General features: G+C 43.4%; 1 protein-coding gene across 2 annotated transcripts in view; it reads left to right on the plus strand.

Annotated features, from left to right (window-relative positions):
• Nucleotides 1-15920, plus strand: part of RMDN2 (regulator of microtubule dynamics 2) — a 56998-nt gene that overhangs the window by 7405 nt on the left and 33673 nt on the right. For both annotated transcript variants that reach the window (XM_068414158.1, XM_068414168.1), the window contains exons 3-5: nt 1288-1480; nt 2430-2532; nt 4635-4695. In XM_068414158.1, the coding sequence (XP_068270259.1) occupies nt 1288-1480; nt 2430-2532; nt 4635-4695 (357 nt within the window). The remainder of the gene's footprint in view (nt 1-1287; nt 1481-2429; nt 2533-4634; nt 4696-15920) is intronic.

A 15920-nucleotide genomic window follows, 5' to 3' on the forward strand; every position in this document is an offset into this window, starting at 1 on the left:
CTCCATGTTGTTTTTCAGTTTGAACATGTACATATGGTTTATGTATGTATTGTTTTATCCAAATGTATTTTTGGCTTCACTTTCTCATATTACTGGGTTAATTTTGCAGCAAACCTGTTATGACACATCTAGCACTTCTGTAGCCTGATAAGCAGTTGTGCTTGTTCATTTACAGGCTGTAAGTGTATCTGCTCATGTTTTAGTTCTGGTCACTTCCGAAAGCAACATGTTGAAAACAGAATGTTTAAAAGCCATAATTATTAACCTCCATTTATATTGCTAACATTCTGTACTGGTTACATTTCTGAAAAAAAAATAGATTTTATAAATTTTGACTGTCATGGCCTACTTCAATTATTCACTTGCTTAATGTGTATAGTACATTTCATACTTTTTCTGCTCATAGTTACCATTTAAAAAAATCTCTGAGCCTGGCAGCTAATACTTTTACATTATTATTTCTTATCAGAACAATATTTTCAAAAGTGGAAATGCAGAAGATTAGGCTGTGTCCATTTTTAGTACATAAGCAAAAAGTTACTTTTTAAAATTAATGCCATTCAGGTGCTCCTATATAAAATTGGAGTACCCTAATGTATGCTCAGCACTTTGGACAGTAAGACCACCTGCTTATCTCTGCATGGTATTTATGGCTTTTGTAAATATTTCTTTGTCCTTGACTGCTTGTGCTGAGTACTTGTGCACTAAGCATAATGAATTAATATAAGCTCTTTCCCAGTTTCAGATATTCTGACTTTCAGAATGTTCAAAAAAAATAAGTAAAGGAATTGATAACAGTGATGTTATTGCTTATATTTAAAACTTAAAAGTGTTTAACAAAACATTTTGTAAGTGACTCTTATAGAACTTATGTTTGGGTTAATAAGCTCATTCCTATTTCAAAAAATAGGGAAATTGAGGTAAAGAGTTGAAGAAGCCTGTTCAGGGTTACAGATCACGTCTTAAGACACATTAATGATTTAAAGTGTTCTGCAATTGAAACACAAGGATACATGTGTTTCTAATATGTATCTGCATTTTTTTAATTCAGTATTAGACAGCAGGACAGTGTTACCACTTGCCTTTTATGTTTGGAATATGGTTTTACTGTGCCTTTGAAGATAAAGGTTTTGTAACAATAATAATAATAAGCTTGATACCATGAATAAAAGCTCCTTTAAGGTTGGACCACTGGAAGAAATTGGGCTCTGAAATTTTTGCATTTGAATTTAACACTGTTTTACCAATATTTTTAGAAAAGATGGTTATTATATTCTGTGATTTTAGTTATCTTACAGCTCATACTGATTCTGAAGGAGACTCCGAGGAAGAAAAGAAATGTACGAAATCACCTGATGCTGTTGTGAAATCAGAAGAAGAAGAGTTATTTAATCTTTTACAGCAGGCAGACAATTTGCACAAGGGTTCAGGGGATGATAAAAAGGAGGGCTTCAGACTGCTGCTTGAGAAAGATTGCGAGGTATTAATGGATAAACTTAATATTATGTTGCTATTAACCTATGCTTTGCACTGCTTTTGAGAACTTCCTTAACACAAGCATTAAAATGCACACAGCAATGGAAGATGAAATTTCATGCGTAAAATACAGTTAAAAAGAAATATTTCAAGGTGGTGTCAATATTCATGTTGGGTGGGCATAGAAGTTTTATTATTTTATACCCCATCCAGGCTCAATAACTTTGAGGCTTTGTTTGATGTATGTATTCTTGCATGAGACGAATAAAGATCATGGGCTTTTTTCTACGTAAATCATACTTCTGCTGGTTTTGGAGTGGTCTGTGTGAGAAAGTCCTGTGGAATTAAGTAGTAACCGTACCAAGTGTTCGCAAGAAATCAAACTGTGAGCCTGTAGTCTGCTTATACCTTTCTGGTTTACTTCATATGAATTTTTCCTTTGACTTTACTGTGCACATATGTAACTCCAGATAAAATTTCAAAGTGGTTTGATGCGCAGTGCTTAATTCAGTGTATCAGTTTCTTCTGGTTTGGCAAACATTAGTTCTGATTATATTTTCATTTACATATTGAAATACTCAGGAAGGTAGATGAGATACTAACTGTGAGTGTGGTGCTTATAGCATCCCTAAAGAAAATACACGTCACATCATTCGGGGATCTGTTGTGCTTTACTGGATTACTTTTTTATTTTTTATATTAAAAGAACTTTGAAAATGATTTATGAAATAAAACCTCTTTAGACATCCCAGGGTATTTCCAAAAGCTGTATTCTTCTTTGGTCATGAAAAATTGGTCATCTGGTTCTCATATAAACTAAAAGTAGTATAGAAGGATGCAAAATAACCAAAGATTTATGCCGTGTTCCTATAACCTGCTTTAAGCATTATGAAAGGAAACTGTTTAAATCACATTCTGATCAGTTTAATTACCCAGCTGTCCTCTACTTCCAGTATGAAAACTGTGTGGACTTTCTTTGGAGACTTGCACGTGCTTATGGAGATCTATTTGAGATGACTGCTGATGCTGAGGAGAAGAAGAAATATGTTACTGATGGTAAGCAGAGGAAAAATGTTTATGTAAAATGCCATCTGAATGTAGTGAAACATGCTTTGAACTGTGGTTAAGTTTTCCAATCCAAGGAATTTCCAATCCAATAAATGGGAGCATTTGGACTGTAATAATAATGTTTTGTGCAATGAACTGCCACAGTATACAACTTCAGTCCATTCTTTCCTCACTGGAGAGATCCAAAATTGGTGAAACAGAAGTATCATGGGTCATAATTAAAGGCAGTTGACTCTGGATGGTGTCTTAATATCCTGTATTTTGTTGAGAATCAGACGCATGCAGAATGTGAAAAAAAGACGGATGCTGTCAGCACAGTTCCTTAATTACATTTTCTGGAGAGCAAGAGGAATAAATAAATGCCAAGGCAAAATCAAGGCTTGTTTTTCTGCTTTCCTGTGGCAAAGGAGCACTCCTGCACATCAGCAGGCTCTTTTGTGGTGATGGTGGGGATGAAACTTTGTGAATCTGGAAAAAACTGTTGACCAGAAACAGAAGTCATGTGTGACGATTGATGTTGCTTCCAGGCATCTCTCCTCATGTGTCCTGTTTGACAGCTTAACCTCAACAAGGTTCTGATTTTCTTCCTCACAGCACTTTTTCTTTGTTGCTTTTAAAAGCATTGTCCTTTCTTTCACTGGATGCATATTGGCTAGAGGTACAGTTTACATTTCCCTTTTTGTTTGGGGCCGCCTTCTCTTTATTACAATAAAACCTACATCTTTTCTACCTGTGTCACTCTCCTCCAGTCAACACACTGTTCTTACAATAATCCTTTTTGCCTGTATCTGGAAATACTTCTGTCTCCTTTGTTTCTCCATTGCCTCTCCCTTTTTTGCTGCACCAAATTCAGGTTTTATAAGTGTATTCCAAGTTTGGGTTATTTTGTCTTTTATGACTTTTGTCCTGTTTTCTACTTTTTGTTCTGTCAGCAGTGACGTCACCACTGACAAAGCAGTTTTGGCTGCCCTTTGTCATCCTTAAGGGCAGTGTCATGCCTTTGTGCTGTCATTAGATATTCCATAGCCAACCTCAGCTTGTCCAAGGTCCTTGTCCCTATCCTTTTGTCGTTTAAGTACTCCTGAAGACTTACACTGTCTTAGCTACTTAATTGATACTGTCTTTGCTTTAGCAGCAACTTGGCTTCTTTTTTTGGAAATCACGCAGTGCAGTGAGGATTATGACACAAACTAAAATACAACATTAAACTCTGTTGTTGGATCCTGTGCTTTTACCAGTGACTACATGTAGCCTCAGCTGATGGCAGATAATGGCATAGCAAAAGACAGGGAGAGATAAAGAATGATGGAATGAAATGGGGTCTTAGGTGTTGAGTAACCAGCCTAGTTTGGCTCATTCCCATGAAGTGGTGGGTGGCGGCAGCCTTTTTCATCTCAGTTTTTGGAAGTGGTGCAGAGGGATTGAGACTGCGGGGGAGCTGGCAGTAGTTTCGTGGTTTTTTCATTCCACTGGGTTGGAGGACTGTGTACACTGTTCTTTGTTTTTATGAAGTTAACTTGCAATACAGAAATGTCAGTGTGGCTTAATTGGTTGCAGCTGAGACTTTGCAAACAGCAAGCATCTCATCTGAACTTCTTACTGGGAGCGTGGGTTTGATCAAATCACCTACTGTCATCTTTATTCAGTTAGAAGTGGAACTTAATGGAAGTCTTTGTGCTAGAAAGGAACTTCAACTAGTTCTTTTCTGTACCCAAGGCAGGAAACAGCTTTGCTGGTGCGTCTGACAGGTGCTTCTCTAACCTGCTTTTAAGGGTCTTCAGTCTTATAGACAACATGGTCTCTTTTGGCAGTCCAGTCTAATCCTTCCCTGATTTAGCTGCACCTGAATTGGATTTTAAGAGAAAATACTAAAATTGCACCCTTATATATATATATGTGCACATATGTATGTGTGTGTATGTAAATGATGTAAAGCCAGGATGTTACATTGTCCATCTAAATGGTTATAAGAACAGGAAGCAATTTCTTCTTTGCTGCTGGAGTATATCAGCTTGCTTCGTTCTTGGGAGTTGCCTAAAATGTGGAAGAGTACAATAAATCCTTTAACGTATCTTGTATTCCGTTTACAGGAAAGATTAAAGCTGAAAAGGCTGTTCAGCTGGATGCCAGGAGTGCTGAGAGTCATCAGTGGTAAGTTTGAGAAAGTGTGCATTTTTGCAAACTTATATTTATCAAATCCAACAAAAAAAACCCAGCTGTCTTTGGCTCTAAATAGTGCCCACAGCAAGTCATATTTATCATGCTGTGGTTTGACTTTTCATAGTTTTATGAACTCAATTATCATCAGTTGCAGCTAAAAGTTACGCTGAAATATTTTGTGAAGCATTTACTATAGCACGTGAAACAACTCAATAACCATACTTCAGTACATACCATGAAATATAGAAGGGAGTATTTGCTTAAAACCATATATTATTGCTCAAAGAAGCCGTAGTTTTCATCTACCTTCTCATTCAACACTTTGGAAAATAATGTCATTTAACCTCGTATTTTGTCCTTTCTTTTACTTGTAATAATCTAAATTCTAATTATTAAAAATAAACAATGAGGAGACTATGGAAGTTTCAATTAACTTCTCAATTTTTGTCATATCATATAATTTTTCTCCAAGCTTGGCACTTGGATTAATTTTGTAGACCTTGCCAGGACTAATAAACTCTTTGCGAATGTAAATATTTTTTATCAAATCAACATTATCAGGTAAAAGAGAATTCTGTTGAGTTCTAGCTGATAGTTCCTCACCTTACTATTTTATTAATAAATTTTACTGAGCTCCTGATTTCGTTTCTAATACTGTTAGCTTTTCCTTTCCATTTTGGTTTCTGTGTTTTTCATTAATTTTGTCATTACACACGTAAGGTGGGATTTCACTTAACTTTTACATATCTAAACCAAATCCTTTTATCCCAGGCTCCCTTCACAATCTAAAAGAAGTAGCCACTTCTGGAGTGCAGTTCATCTGAGTCCATTTTGCCCATCTGCATTAGAGTGAGATGAAATTCTCCTGAGGTTCAGTTGACAACATCTCCACTGCCAATAAAGGGAGCACATGTCAGCTAGCTCACCTTTAGATACTTGATTAGACACAGATGTTTTCATTTAATTACGTGGCTCTCTGGCTTGGTCTCTCTCTCCTAAACTTCAAAGATGGCTATGTTATTGTTCCACACTGTGTTCCTGTAAGCATTGCCATATTTCTATGATTCTTTTTTCCCTTCTACTTGTAACAACTAGTGATCCAAACACCTGCTTTGTAACTATGGAGTGCTAGAAGTGATGTGCTGCGGGAATCTTGACTAAGCTTCTCTGTTGCAGACAGATTTGTATTTGCTCTTTCCCATGTCTTGGAAGTAATGATGGTGCCTGCTCGGAGGTGAAGCCTAGGCCCCAGGTGGCTATAATGTAGCAGTTTAAGATAGGAGCTATTGGTTTTGGCCTTACCCATCTGTTTATTAATTCCTATCAGCTGGAGGTTACCACCGTGGCAGCAAAACTAACAAATGAGGATCATCTGAGCATCACTCCTCAGTGCAAGGTGATTTGAAGCCCACATAGCTTGAACACCTGCTGAAAACAATTCACAGACATTTCTGCTGTTTGCCTGACCACAGCCATGGTCACTTCTTCAGGGTAGTGCTCGTGTACCCCTCTCAGCTAGAGCTATGGGTATAAACAACCACAAAATCACATGCAAGCACAAGTCCTGCCCCTCCCTCCCTCTCTTCCTCCCCAGCCCACCAGACTGACAAAATCTCCTAGTATAAATACAACTTCACTGGCAGAAACTACGCTGATAAAAGCTTACATGTTGTTCAGGGAGATGTAGGTGGTCTGCTGGACCTCAGATGTGAGATCCTGTACTGGCAGGCACATCTAACAAGGGAAGAATTACGAGTGCAAGGAGACGTATTCCAGAGGTTAGCTCAGAAAACCTATTTGAGAGGTTTAAGAGGAAAATCTTATGTTTTGTGAACTACTGCTTCTTTTAACAGGCAATGGATTTCTGTACGGTTTACAGTTTCCATCCTTTTTGTATCTGGGTTGCAAGTGAATGTGAGGGTTTTATCAGCTACTGTTGAACTGATGGCTTTCTAGTGATATGGATGGACACCACAGATTTGAATACTTTGGTATAATTTTTTTTTCTGAATATTTTATCTGCTTGTCTTTTTTTTCTGAAGTCCTTCTGACTTGATGCATAATTTTTGAAGTGTGATGCCCCATACTGGTTATGCTGCTCTAAATGAAGCTTTGAATACTGGGCAGAATGGACTTCCATGCTTCAGACAGACATTTGTATGTTTTTGTCTAGCCCGACAACTGTTGTTAAGTCTGTGGTTCCAGTAGAACCTTTTCTGCTGTGCTGCTCCTTAACCAGATGGACTTGTTTTGTAACTGTACATTTCTTTTTTCTTCCTTGATAGAGTACTTTACACACATTTCATTGGTTTCATGTTGATTTCAGACCATTTCTCAGGTTTATTGAGGCCATTTAGGTTTGTAAATGCTTGCATCCCCTCCCAGATTACAATTTTATTTTAAGTGTTTTGTTGTTTTGTGGGTTTTTTTTTTAAATTGACTTCATTAATGAAATTACTGGAAGATAATGGACCCAGCACAAAACTTTGTGGAACACCTATAATGATGCTCAGGTTCACATGAACCTGGTTCTGCAACCATCTACGGGTGATTCAATCTAAATGATATTTCCATGGTTACAGTTTGAGGAAGGACAAAGTCAAAGGCCACATTAAGGTCAAACTATATCCCATTTGTTGCATTCCTCTAATATTTCAGGCTTGTTTATCTTGTCAGAGAAGAAAAATATTTCTGTTTGATACTGTTTGTTCATGACAGACTTGCATTAACTGTTTTGTATGCTTCTGCATTTACAGAATAATTTATCCTGGAATGCTTTCAGGTTAGGCTGGTTTGTCCATAACCTCTGTCCTTTCCCTTTCCCTTTCCCCTTTCCCTTCCCCTTCCCCTTCCCCTTCCCCTTTCCCTTTCCCTTTTTTTGTAGATAGTAACTATATTTGCCTTTTTCCCTTCTGTTGGATCTTTCTGAATTACCCAGGAGATTTTGATAGTCAGCTGTGTGTCAGATCTGGGGTTTGAGGGAGAGTGATATAGTCAATTTGCCGGGCCTCCCCATATTTATATTTCAACCACCGCCCCCCCTACCACAAAGGTTTTAACCGTTTGGCTTGCTTAATTTTGGTGCATGTTTCACAATCATGGATAACCTGTGCAATAGAGTCCATGGTTAAGTCCACCCCTCGGTCACGAGCCCATCTGTATGTTGTATCTCTCCCTTGATGACCTGAAGTGTCATGAGCCCACCGAGCTAAAAATAGTTCGCCTTTATGTTCCCAGTCCAAATCTATTTGGAACACTTTAGCAGCTTGATCTGCTTGTTGGTTGTTTCGATGTTCCTCAGTTGCCCGACTTTTAGGTACGTGAGTATCTACATGACATACCTTCACGACTAGTTTCTCTAGCCAAGCAGCAATATCTTGCCACAATGCAGCAGCCCAAATAGGTTTACCTTTGCGCTGCCAGTTGCTTCGCTTCCACTGCTTTAACCACCCCCACAAGGCATTTGCTACCATCCATGAGTCAGTATAAAGATACAGCCTTGGCCACTTTTCTCGTTCAGCAATGTCTAAAGCCAGCTGGATGGCTTTTACCTCTGCAAATTGACTTGATTCACCTTGTCCTTCTGTGGCTTCCGTGACTCGTCGTATGGGACTCCATACAGCAGCTTTCCACTTCCGATGCTTTCCTACAAGACGGCAGGATCCGTCGATGAACAGGACATACTGCTTCTCATCCTCTGGTAGTTCATTATATGGTGGGGCTTCTTCAGCACGTGTCACCTCCTTTTCTGGTGGCATTCCGAAGTCTTTGCCTTCTGGCCAGTCCATGATCACTTCTAAGATTCCTGGGCGATTAGGGTTTCCTATTCGAGCCCTCTGTGTAATTAATGCAATCCATTTACTCCATGTAGCATCAGTTGCATGATGGGTAGTGGGAACCTTACCCTTGAACATCCAGCCTAGTACTGGTAATCGAGGTGCCAGGAGAAGTTGTGCTTCAGTACCAATTACCTCTGAAGCAGCTCTAACTCCTTCATATGATGCCAGTATCTCTTTTTCAGTTGGGGTGTAATTGGCCTCAGAGCCCTTGTATCCTCCTTGGCGAGTGCCCTCCTTGCCTACCTTGCCTCCACAGGTGCCTCTGAGCAATAGATATGAAGCCCTAATGGAATACAGCTGGTCCAATGGGGATGTGGTGGAGAGGCAACCTATATCAGAGGTCCCACCACAGTCAGAAAAACCTGACAGGCGTATAGCTACCTCCTCCACAAGGAAGAAGAGAAGAGTTTTAGTGGTCGGAGACTCCTTCCTAAAGGGATCTGAGGGCCCAATATGCAGAGCTGACCCCCATCACAGGGAGGTCTGCAGCCTGCCTGGAGCCCGAATCAGGGATATCACCAGGAAACTCCCCAACCTGGTGAAGGCCACAGACTACTACCCCCTGCTGATCTTCCAGACAGGTGGGGAAGAAGCTGCATCCCGTAGTCTGAGGGGGATGAAGAAAGACTACAAGGCCCTAGGACAGTTGGTGAAAGAGTCTGGGGCACAAGTTGTTTTCTCCTCCCTCCTTCCATTTTCAGGTGATGACGTGGGATGGAATAGTAGGATTCTCTCTATTAATGCCTGGCTACGAGACTGGTGCTACAGGCAGGGCTTTGGGTTCTTTGATAATGGCTGGTTTTATAAGACACCAGGCGTGACAGTGATACATGGGAAAGGTTTATGTCGTAGGGGCAAAAGGGTTCTGGGACAGGAATTAGCAGGGCTCATTCGGAGAGCTTTAAACTAGATTTGAAGGGGGATGGGGTAGTAGCTGGGCTTGCACCACTGGGGCAACGCTGTAGTGTTGAGGTAGACCAGGAGGCCTCCCATCCCCCTGGGGTGAAATCGGTGTGCTCAGCTCGCTCCCTGAAATGCCTGTACACCAATGCACGCAGCATGGGGAATAAACAGGAGGAGTTAGAAATCCGTGTTCGGTCGGGGGGCTATGATCTAGTGGCAATTACAGAGACTTGGTGGGATGCCTCGCATGACTGGAATGTGGTCATGGATGGCTATGTCCTGTTCAGGAAAGACAGGCCACTAAGGAGAGGTGGTGGAGTTGCTCTTTATGTGAGTGAGCAGCTAGAATGTATTGAGTTCTGTCCAGGGGCGGATCAGGAGCAAGTTGAGAGTTTGTGGGTGCGAATTAAGGGGCAGGCTGGCAGGGGTGATACTGTTGTGGGTGTCTATTACAGGCCACCAGATCAGGATGAGGAGGGTGATGAGGCCTTCTACAGGCAGCTGAGAGCAGTCTCGCAATTACAGGGCCTGGTTGTTGTGGGGGATTTCAACTACCCTGGTATTTGCTGGGAGGCCTACTCAGTCAGCCATCGCCAGTCCAGGAGGTTCCTCCAGTGCGTTGATGATAACTTTCTGATGCAAATGGTGGATGAGCCAACTAGGAGAGGAGCGCTGCTGGATCTTATCCTTACTAACAAGGAGGGTCTGGTTGAAGAGGTGAAGGATGAGGGCAGCCTTGGTTGTAGTGACCATGAGATGGTAGAGTTCAGGATCTCATGTGGCAGGACCAGAATAGCTAGCAGAATCACAACCCTGAACTTCAGGAGGGCCAACTTTGGCCTTTTCAAGCAATTGCTAGGGGAAATCCCATGGGACAGGGTACTAGAAGGTAAGGGGGCCCAAGATAGTTGGTTAGCATTCAAGGACTGCTTCTTCCGAGCTCAAGATCAGAGCATCCCAACAGGTAGGAAGTCAAGGAAGGGTACCAGGAGACCTGCATGGTTGAACAGGGAACTGCTGGGCAAACTCAAGTGGAAGAAGAGAGTGTACAGATCATGGAAGGAGGGGCTGGCCACTTGGGAGGAATATAAGTCTGTTGTCAGAGGATGTAGGGAGGCAACTAGGAAAGCTAAGGCCTCCTTGGAATTAAACCTTGCAAGAGAGGTCAAGGACAACAGAAAGGGCTTCTTCAAATACATTGCAGGTAAAGCCAACACTAGAGGCAATGTAGGCCCACTGATGAATGAGGTGGGGGCCCTGGAGACAGAGGATAAAAAGAAGGCGGAGTTACTGAATGCCTTCTTTGCCTCTGTCTATACTGCTGGAGGCTGTCCTGAGGAGCCCCGGACCCCTGAGGCCTCAGAAGAAGTCAGGATAGAGGAGGAATCTGTCTTGGTAGATGAGGGCTGGGTCAGGGACCAATTAAGCAACCTGGACGTCCATAAATCCATGGGCCCTGATGGGATGCACCCGCGGGTGCTGAGGGAGCTGGCGGAAGTCATTGCTAGGCCACTCTCCATCATCTTTGCTAAGTCGTGGGCAACGGGAGAGGTGCCTGGGGACTGGAGGAAAGCGAATGTCACTCCAGTCTTCAAAAAGGGCAAGAAGGAGGACCCGGGTAACTATAGACCGGTCAGCCTCACCTCCATCCCCGGAAAGGTGATGGAACAACTTGTCCTTGGTGCTGTCTCTAGGCACATCAAGGATAGGGGGATCATTAGGGGCACTCAGCATGGCTTCACCAAGGGGAAGTCATGCTCAACCAACTTGATAGCCTTTTATGAGGATGTAACCCAGTGGATAGATGATGGTAAAGCTGTGGATGTGGTCTATCTCGATTTCAGTAAAGCGTTTGACATGGTCTCCCACAGCATCCTCACAGCTAAACTGGGGAAGTGTGGTCTGGATGATCGGGTAGTGAGGTGGATTGTGAACTGGCTGAAGGAAAGAAGCCAGAGAGTGGTGGTTAATGGGACAGAGTCCAGTTGGAGGTCTGGGTCTAGCGGAGTCCCGCAAGGGTCAGTTCTGGGGCCAGTTCTATTCAATATATTTGTTAATGACTTGGATGAGGGAATAGAGTGCACTGTCAGCAAGTTCGCTGATGACACAAAAGTGGGAGGAGTGGCTGATGTGCCGGAAGGCTGCGCAGCCATTCAGAGGGACCTGGACAGGCTGGAGAGCTGGGCGGGGAGAAATTTAATGAAATATAACAAGGACAAGTGTAGAGTCCTGCATCTGGGCAAGAACAACCCCATGTACCAGTACAAGTTGGGGGCAGAGCTGTTGGAGACCAGCGTAGGGGAAAGGGACCTGGGGGTCCTAGTGGACAGCAGGATGACCATGAGCCAGCAGTGTGCCCTTGTGGCCAAGAAGGCCAATGGCAGCCTGGGGTGTATTAGAAGGGGTGTGGTTAGCAGGTCAAGAGAGGTTGTCCTCCCCCTCTACTCTGCCCTGGTGAGGCCGCATCTGGAATATTGTGTCCAGTTCTGGGCCCCTCAGTTCAAGAAGGACAGGGAACTGCTAGAGAGAGTCCAGCACAGAGCCACGAAGATGATTAAGGGGGTGGAACATCTCCCTTATGAGGAGAGGCTGAGGGAGCTGGGTCTCTTTAGCTTGGAGAAGAGGAGACTGAGGGGTGACCTCATTAATGTTTATAAATATGTAAAGGGCAAGTGTCATGAGGATGGAGCCAGACTCTTCTCAGTGACATTCCCTGACAGGACAAGGGGCAATGGGTGCAAGCTGGAACACAGGAGGTTACACTTAAATATGAGGAAAAACTTCTTTATGGTGAGGGTGACCGAACACTGGAACAGGCTGCCCAGACAGGTTGTGGAGTCTCCTTCTCTGGAGACATTCAAAACCCACCTGGACGCGTTCCTGTGTGATATGGTCTAGGCAATCCTGCCCCGGCAGGGGGATTGGACTAGATGATCTTTCGAGGTCCCTTCCAATCCCTAACATTCTGTGATTCTGTGATCCTCAACTCCAAAATCCTAGGGGTCGACCTCGAGTCTCCCTGGTACTTTCTGCCAGAGGCTCCAGGTAGGACCATTGTCCCCAGCTGCGGTGTAGAGCACTTTTTTAACATCTTGTCCCGTACAGACTGGTCCAAGGGCTACTGCATGCACAATTTCTTGTTTAATCTGTTCAAAAGCCTGTCGTTGTTCAGGGCCCCACTGAAAATCATTCTTCTTTCTGGTCACTTGATAAAGAGGGCGTACAATCTGGCTGTAATCTGGAATATGCATTCTGCAGAAACCCACAACACCTAAGAAGGCTTGTGTTTCCTTTTTGTTAGTTGGTGGGAACATAGCTGTTATTTTGTTGATCACCTCTATCGGGATCTGGCGACGCCCATCTTGCCATTTAATCCCTGAAAACTGGATCTCCCGGGCAGGTCCCTTGACCTTGCCTCTTTTTATGGCAAAACCAGCTTGCAGAAGAATTTGGATTATTTTCTCCCCTTTGTCAAAAACTTTTGCTGCTGTATCACCCCATACAATGATGTCATCAATGTATTGCAAATGTTCTGGAGCTCCACCCTTTTCTAGTGCAGTCTGGATCAGTCCATGGCAAATAGTAGGACTGTGTTTCCATCCCTGGGGCAGTCGATTCCAGGTATACTGGATACCTCTCCAGGTAAAAGCAAACTGTGGCCTGCACTTTGGTGCCAAAGGAATAGAGAAAAATGCATTAGCTATGTCTATGGTGGCGTACCACTTGGCTGCCTTTGACTCCAGTTTGTATTGAAGTTCTAGCATGTCTGGCACAGCAGCACTCAGCAGTGGCGTAACTTCATTTAGGCCACGATAGTCCACAGTTAATCTCCATTCTCCATCAGACTTTCGCACTGGCCATATAGGACTATTAAAGGGTGAGCGAGTCTTGCCAATCACTCCTTGATTTTCTAATTGTCTAATCAGTTTATGAATGGGGATCAGGGAGTCTCGATTGGTGCGATATTGTCGTCGGTGCACCGTGGTAGTAGCAATTGGCACCTGTTGTTCTTCAACCTTCAGCAACCCCACAACAGAAGGATCCTCTGAGAGGCCAGGCAAGGTAGACAGCTGTTTAATGTCCTCAGTCTCTACAGCTGCTATACCAAAGGCCCATCTATACCCTTTTGGGTCCTTAAAATACCCTCTTTTGAGGTAGTCTATGCCAAGGATGCACGGAGCATCTGGGCCAGTCACAATGGGGTGCTTTTTCCATTCATTTTTAGTTAGGCTCACTTCGGCCTCCAATACAGATAACACTTGAAATCCTCCTGTTACTCCTGAAATACTGATAGATTCTGCCCCTTTATGATCCAATGGCATGAGGGTGCACTGTGCACCAGTGTCTACGAGGGCTCGATACCTTTGTGGTTTTGATGTGCCAGGCCATCGAATCCACACAGTCCAATAAACTCAGTTGTCCCTCTCCTCCACCTGGCTGGAGGCAGGGCCCCCCTAATTAAGAAATGGATTCATGCTGCTCACAGGGACTGGACCTTCATTTCTCCTATTCACACTTGGGAAAAAGTGATTTGAGGCCCATCTACCCTGACTGGGGTCCTGCTCATTGGTAACTGGAGCAGCCATCCTTCTAGAAAAATTCTCTCTGGTATTTCTTTTAGCTTGCAACTCACGTACTCGTGCCTGTAGGGTACTGGTAGGTTGTCCATGTCATCTGCTCATGTCCTCCCCATAACCACGCAGGGCAAACCACAGGATACCTCGTGATGTGTTCCGTTTCCTTTGAGCTGGTCCTGTAGGAGAGCGTTTTCTAACAGCTGCAACGCGCGCCTGTGTAGGTAGAGAGTCAAGTTTATTCTCGATCCTGGACAGTTTGTCTGACAGTTGTTTAAATGAGTCCTTGTTTTCCTTAGTCAGTTTTTCCACAGCCGAGATGCGTGCCTGCAGTGGGGAAGAAATACTATCTTCATACTGTCGCATACAGTTAGCCATTTCGCCCACACTAGGTCGTGCCATAGCATCTTCTCCCCAGACTAATATTGACAATGTATGGGTGTATGTCAGTGGAGCATTCTTCACAACCTTCCGGAACATGGATCGGTTGCATTCCACTTCATCAGGATCTACAGGATCTACAATGTCCCGTGGGTGTCTATAAATGATCTCTTGCACAGCCAGTTCTCTAAGGTAGTTAATACCTTTTTCTATAGTGGTCCATTTGCTTAGGTGGCTCATAACATCATCTTTATAGGGATACCTGCTCTTTACAGCTGACAAGAGTCGCCTCCAGAGACTGATAGTGTTTGACTTTCTTGCGAGCGCCTTATCAATACCACCATCTCTGGACAGGGATCCCAACTGTCTGGCTTCTCTACCATCCAATTCCATGCTGTCTGCCCCATTATCCCAGCATCGGAGCAACCAGGTAATAATAGGTTCACTGTCATAACGGCTGAAGCCTTTCCTTATATTTCTCAGGTCCTTCAGGGATAAGGAGTGGTAGGTTATCTCTACGTCCGAGTCCTCTTGTGATAGTTCTGCTTTAGAAGGACCTTTCTTCTGTGATGGGTCTGCTTTAAAGGACGATCAAGGAAACCCCCATCTGTGTCAGGCCCTAACTCTGCCTGAGAAGGGCCCTCACCTGGGTCATATGATGGCTCTGCCTTAGAAGGCTCTGAGTCATCATCCTTCTCTTCACAAGCTGATTTCTTTTGGTATTTCTTCCTGGTTACAGGAGCAATTGGTACAGATTCGGTAGATGCTGGGGTCTGAGTAGATGCAGTGGCTGTCGTGGGAGTGCTGAGAGTCTGAGTAGCTGCAGTGGCCATCTTGGGGGGTGTAGCAGCTGTGGTACAGGCTGCCGAGGCTTCAGTGGGTTTAGTGGCTGTAGCAGCAGTACACGCTGTAGGATCTGAGGTGGCTGCGTAACACCTACAACTGTCCCTGCACCGATATTTAATCTTATCCCCCATCAGAAACACATTCAGGACAACCAAAAATAAAAACATGCCACCTAGACAGCACCATCCTAATTTCGCAAAATCTAGTGGAATCAGCTTGGCAGAAAAGGAGAAGGTACTATTTCCCGAAGTAAAACTGGAAGTGTGATCATTAACAGAATCAGCTAAAGGACGCCTGGAGTGTGCAGATGAAGTTGCTGCTACTGATTCGCGATTAAAGCTGCCCATCATTGTGTCATAGAGATAAGAGATCGGAATATTAACTGCCCAGTTTATTACAGCATAAATCAGTATCAAACCCCATACCAAAACAATACATTTCGACCAGCGCCCACTGCTAAACTGCATGTAAACATTCATAAGAAGCAAGCAATAACACAGTGCCCACGGCAGGTAAGGCATCACTGCAATACTCAACTATGAAAGAAACTCTATAAAAAGACGAGATAACACAGCATTCAAAAATGACATCACCATCTTCACTATCTGTTTTAACTTTCCAACCCCTCATAAATCTCAAAGGAAGAAATCTGTTACTCTCTCAGCTGAGCTCT

This window comes from Nyctibius grandis, chromosome 1, assembly GCF_013368605.1.
Source record: "Nyctibius grandis isolate bNycGra1 chromosome 1, bNycGra1.pri, whole genome shotgun sequence".
In the NCBI taxonomy this organism is placed as follows: domain Eukaryota; kingdom Metazoa; phylum Chordata; class Aves; order Nyctibiiformes; family Nyctibiidae; genus Nyctibius; species Nyctibius grandis.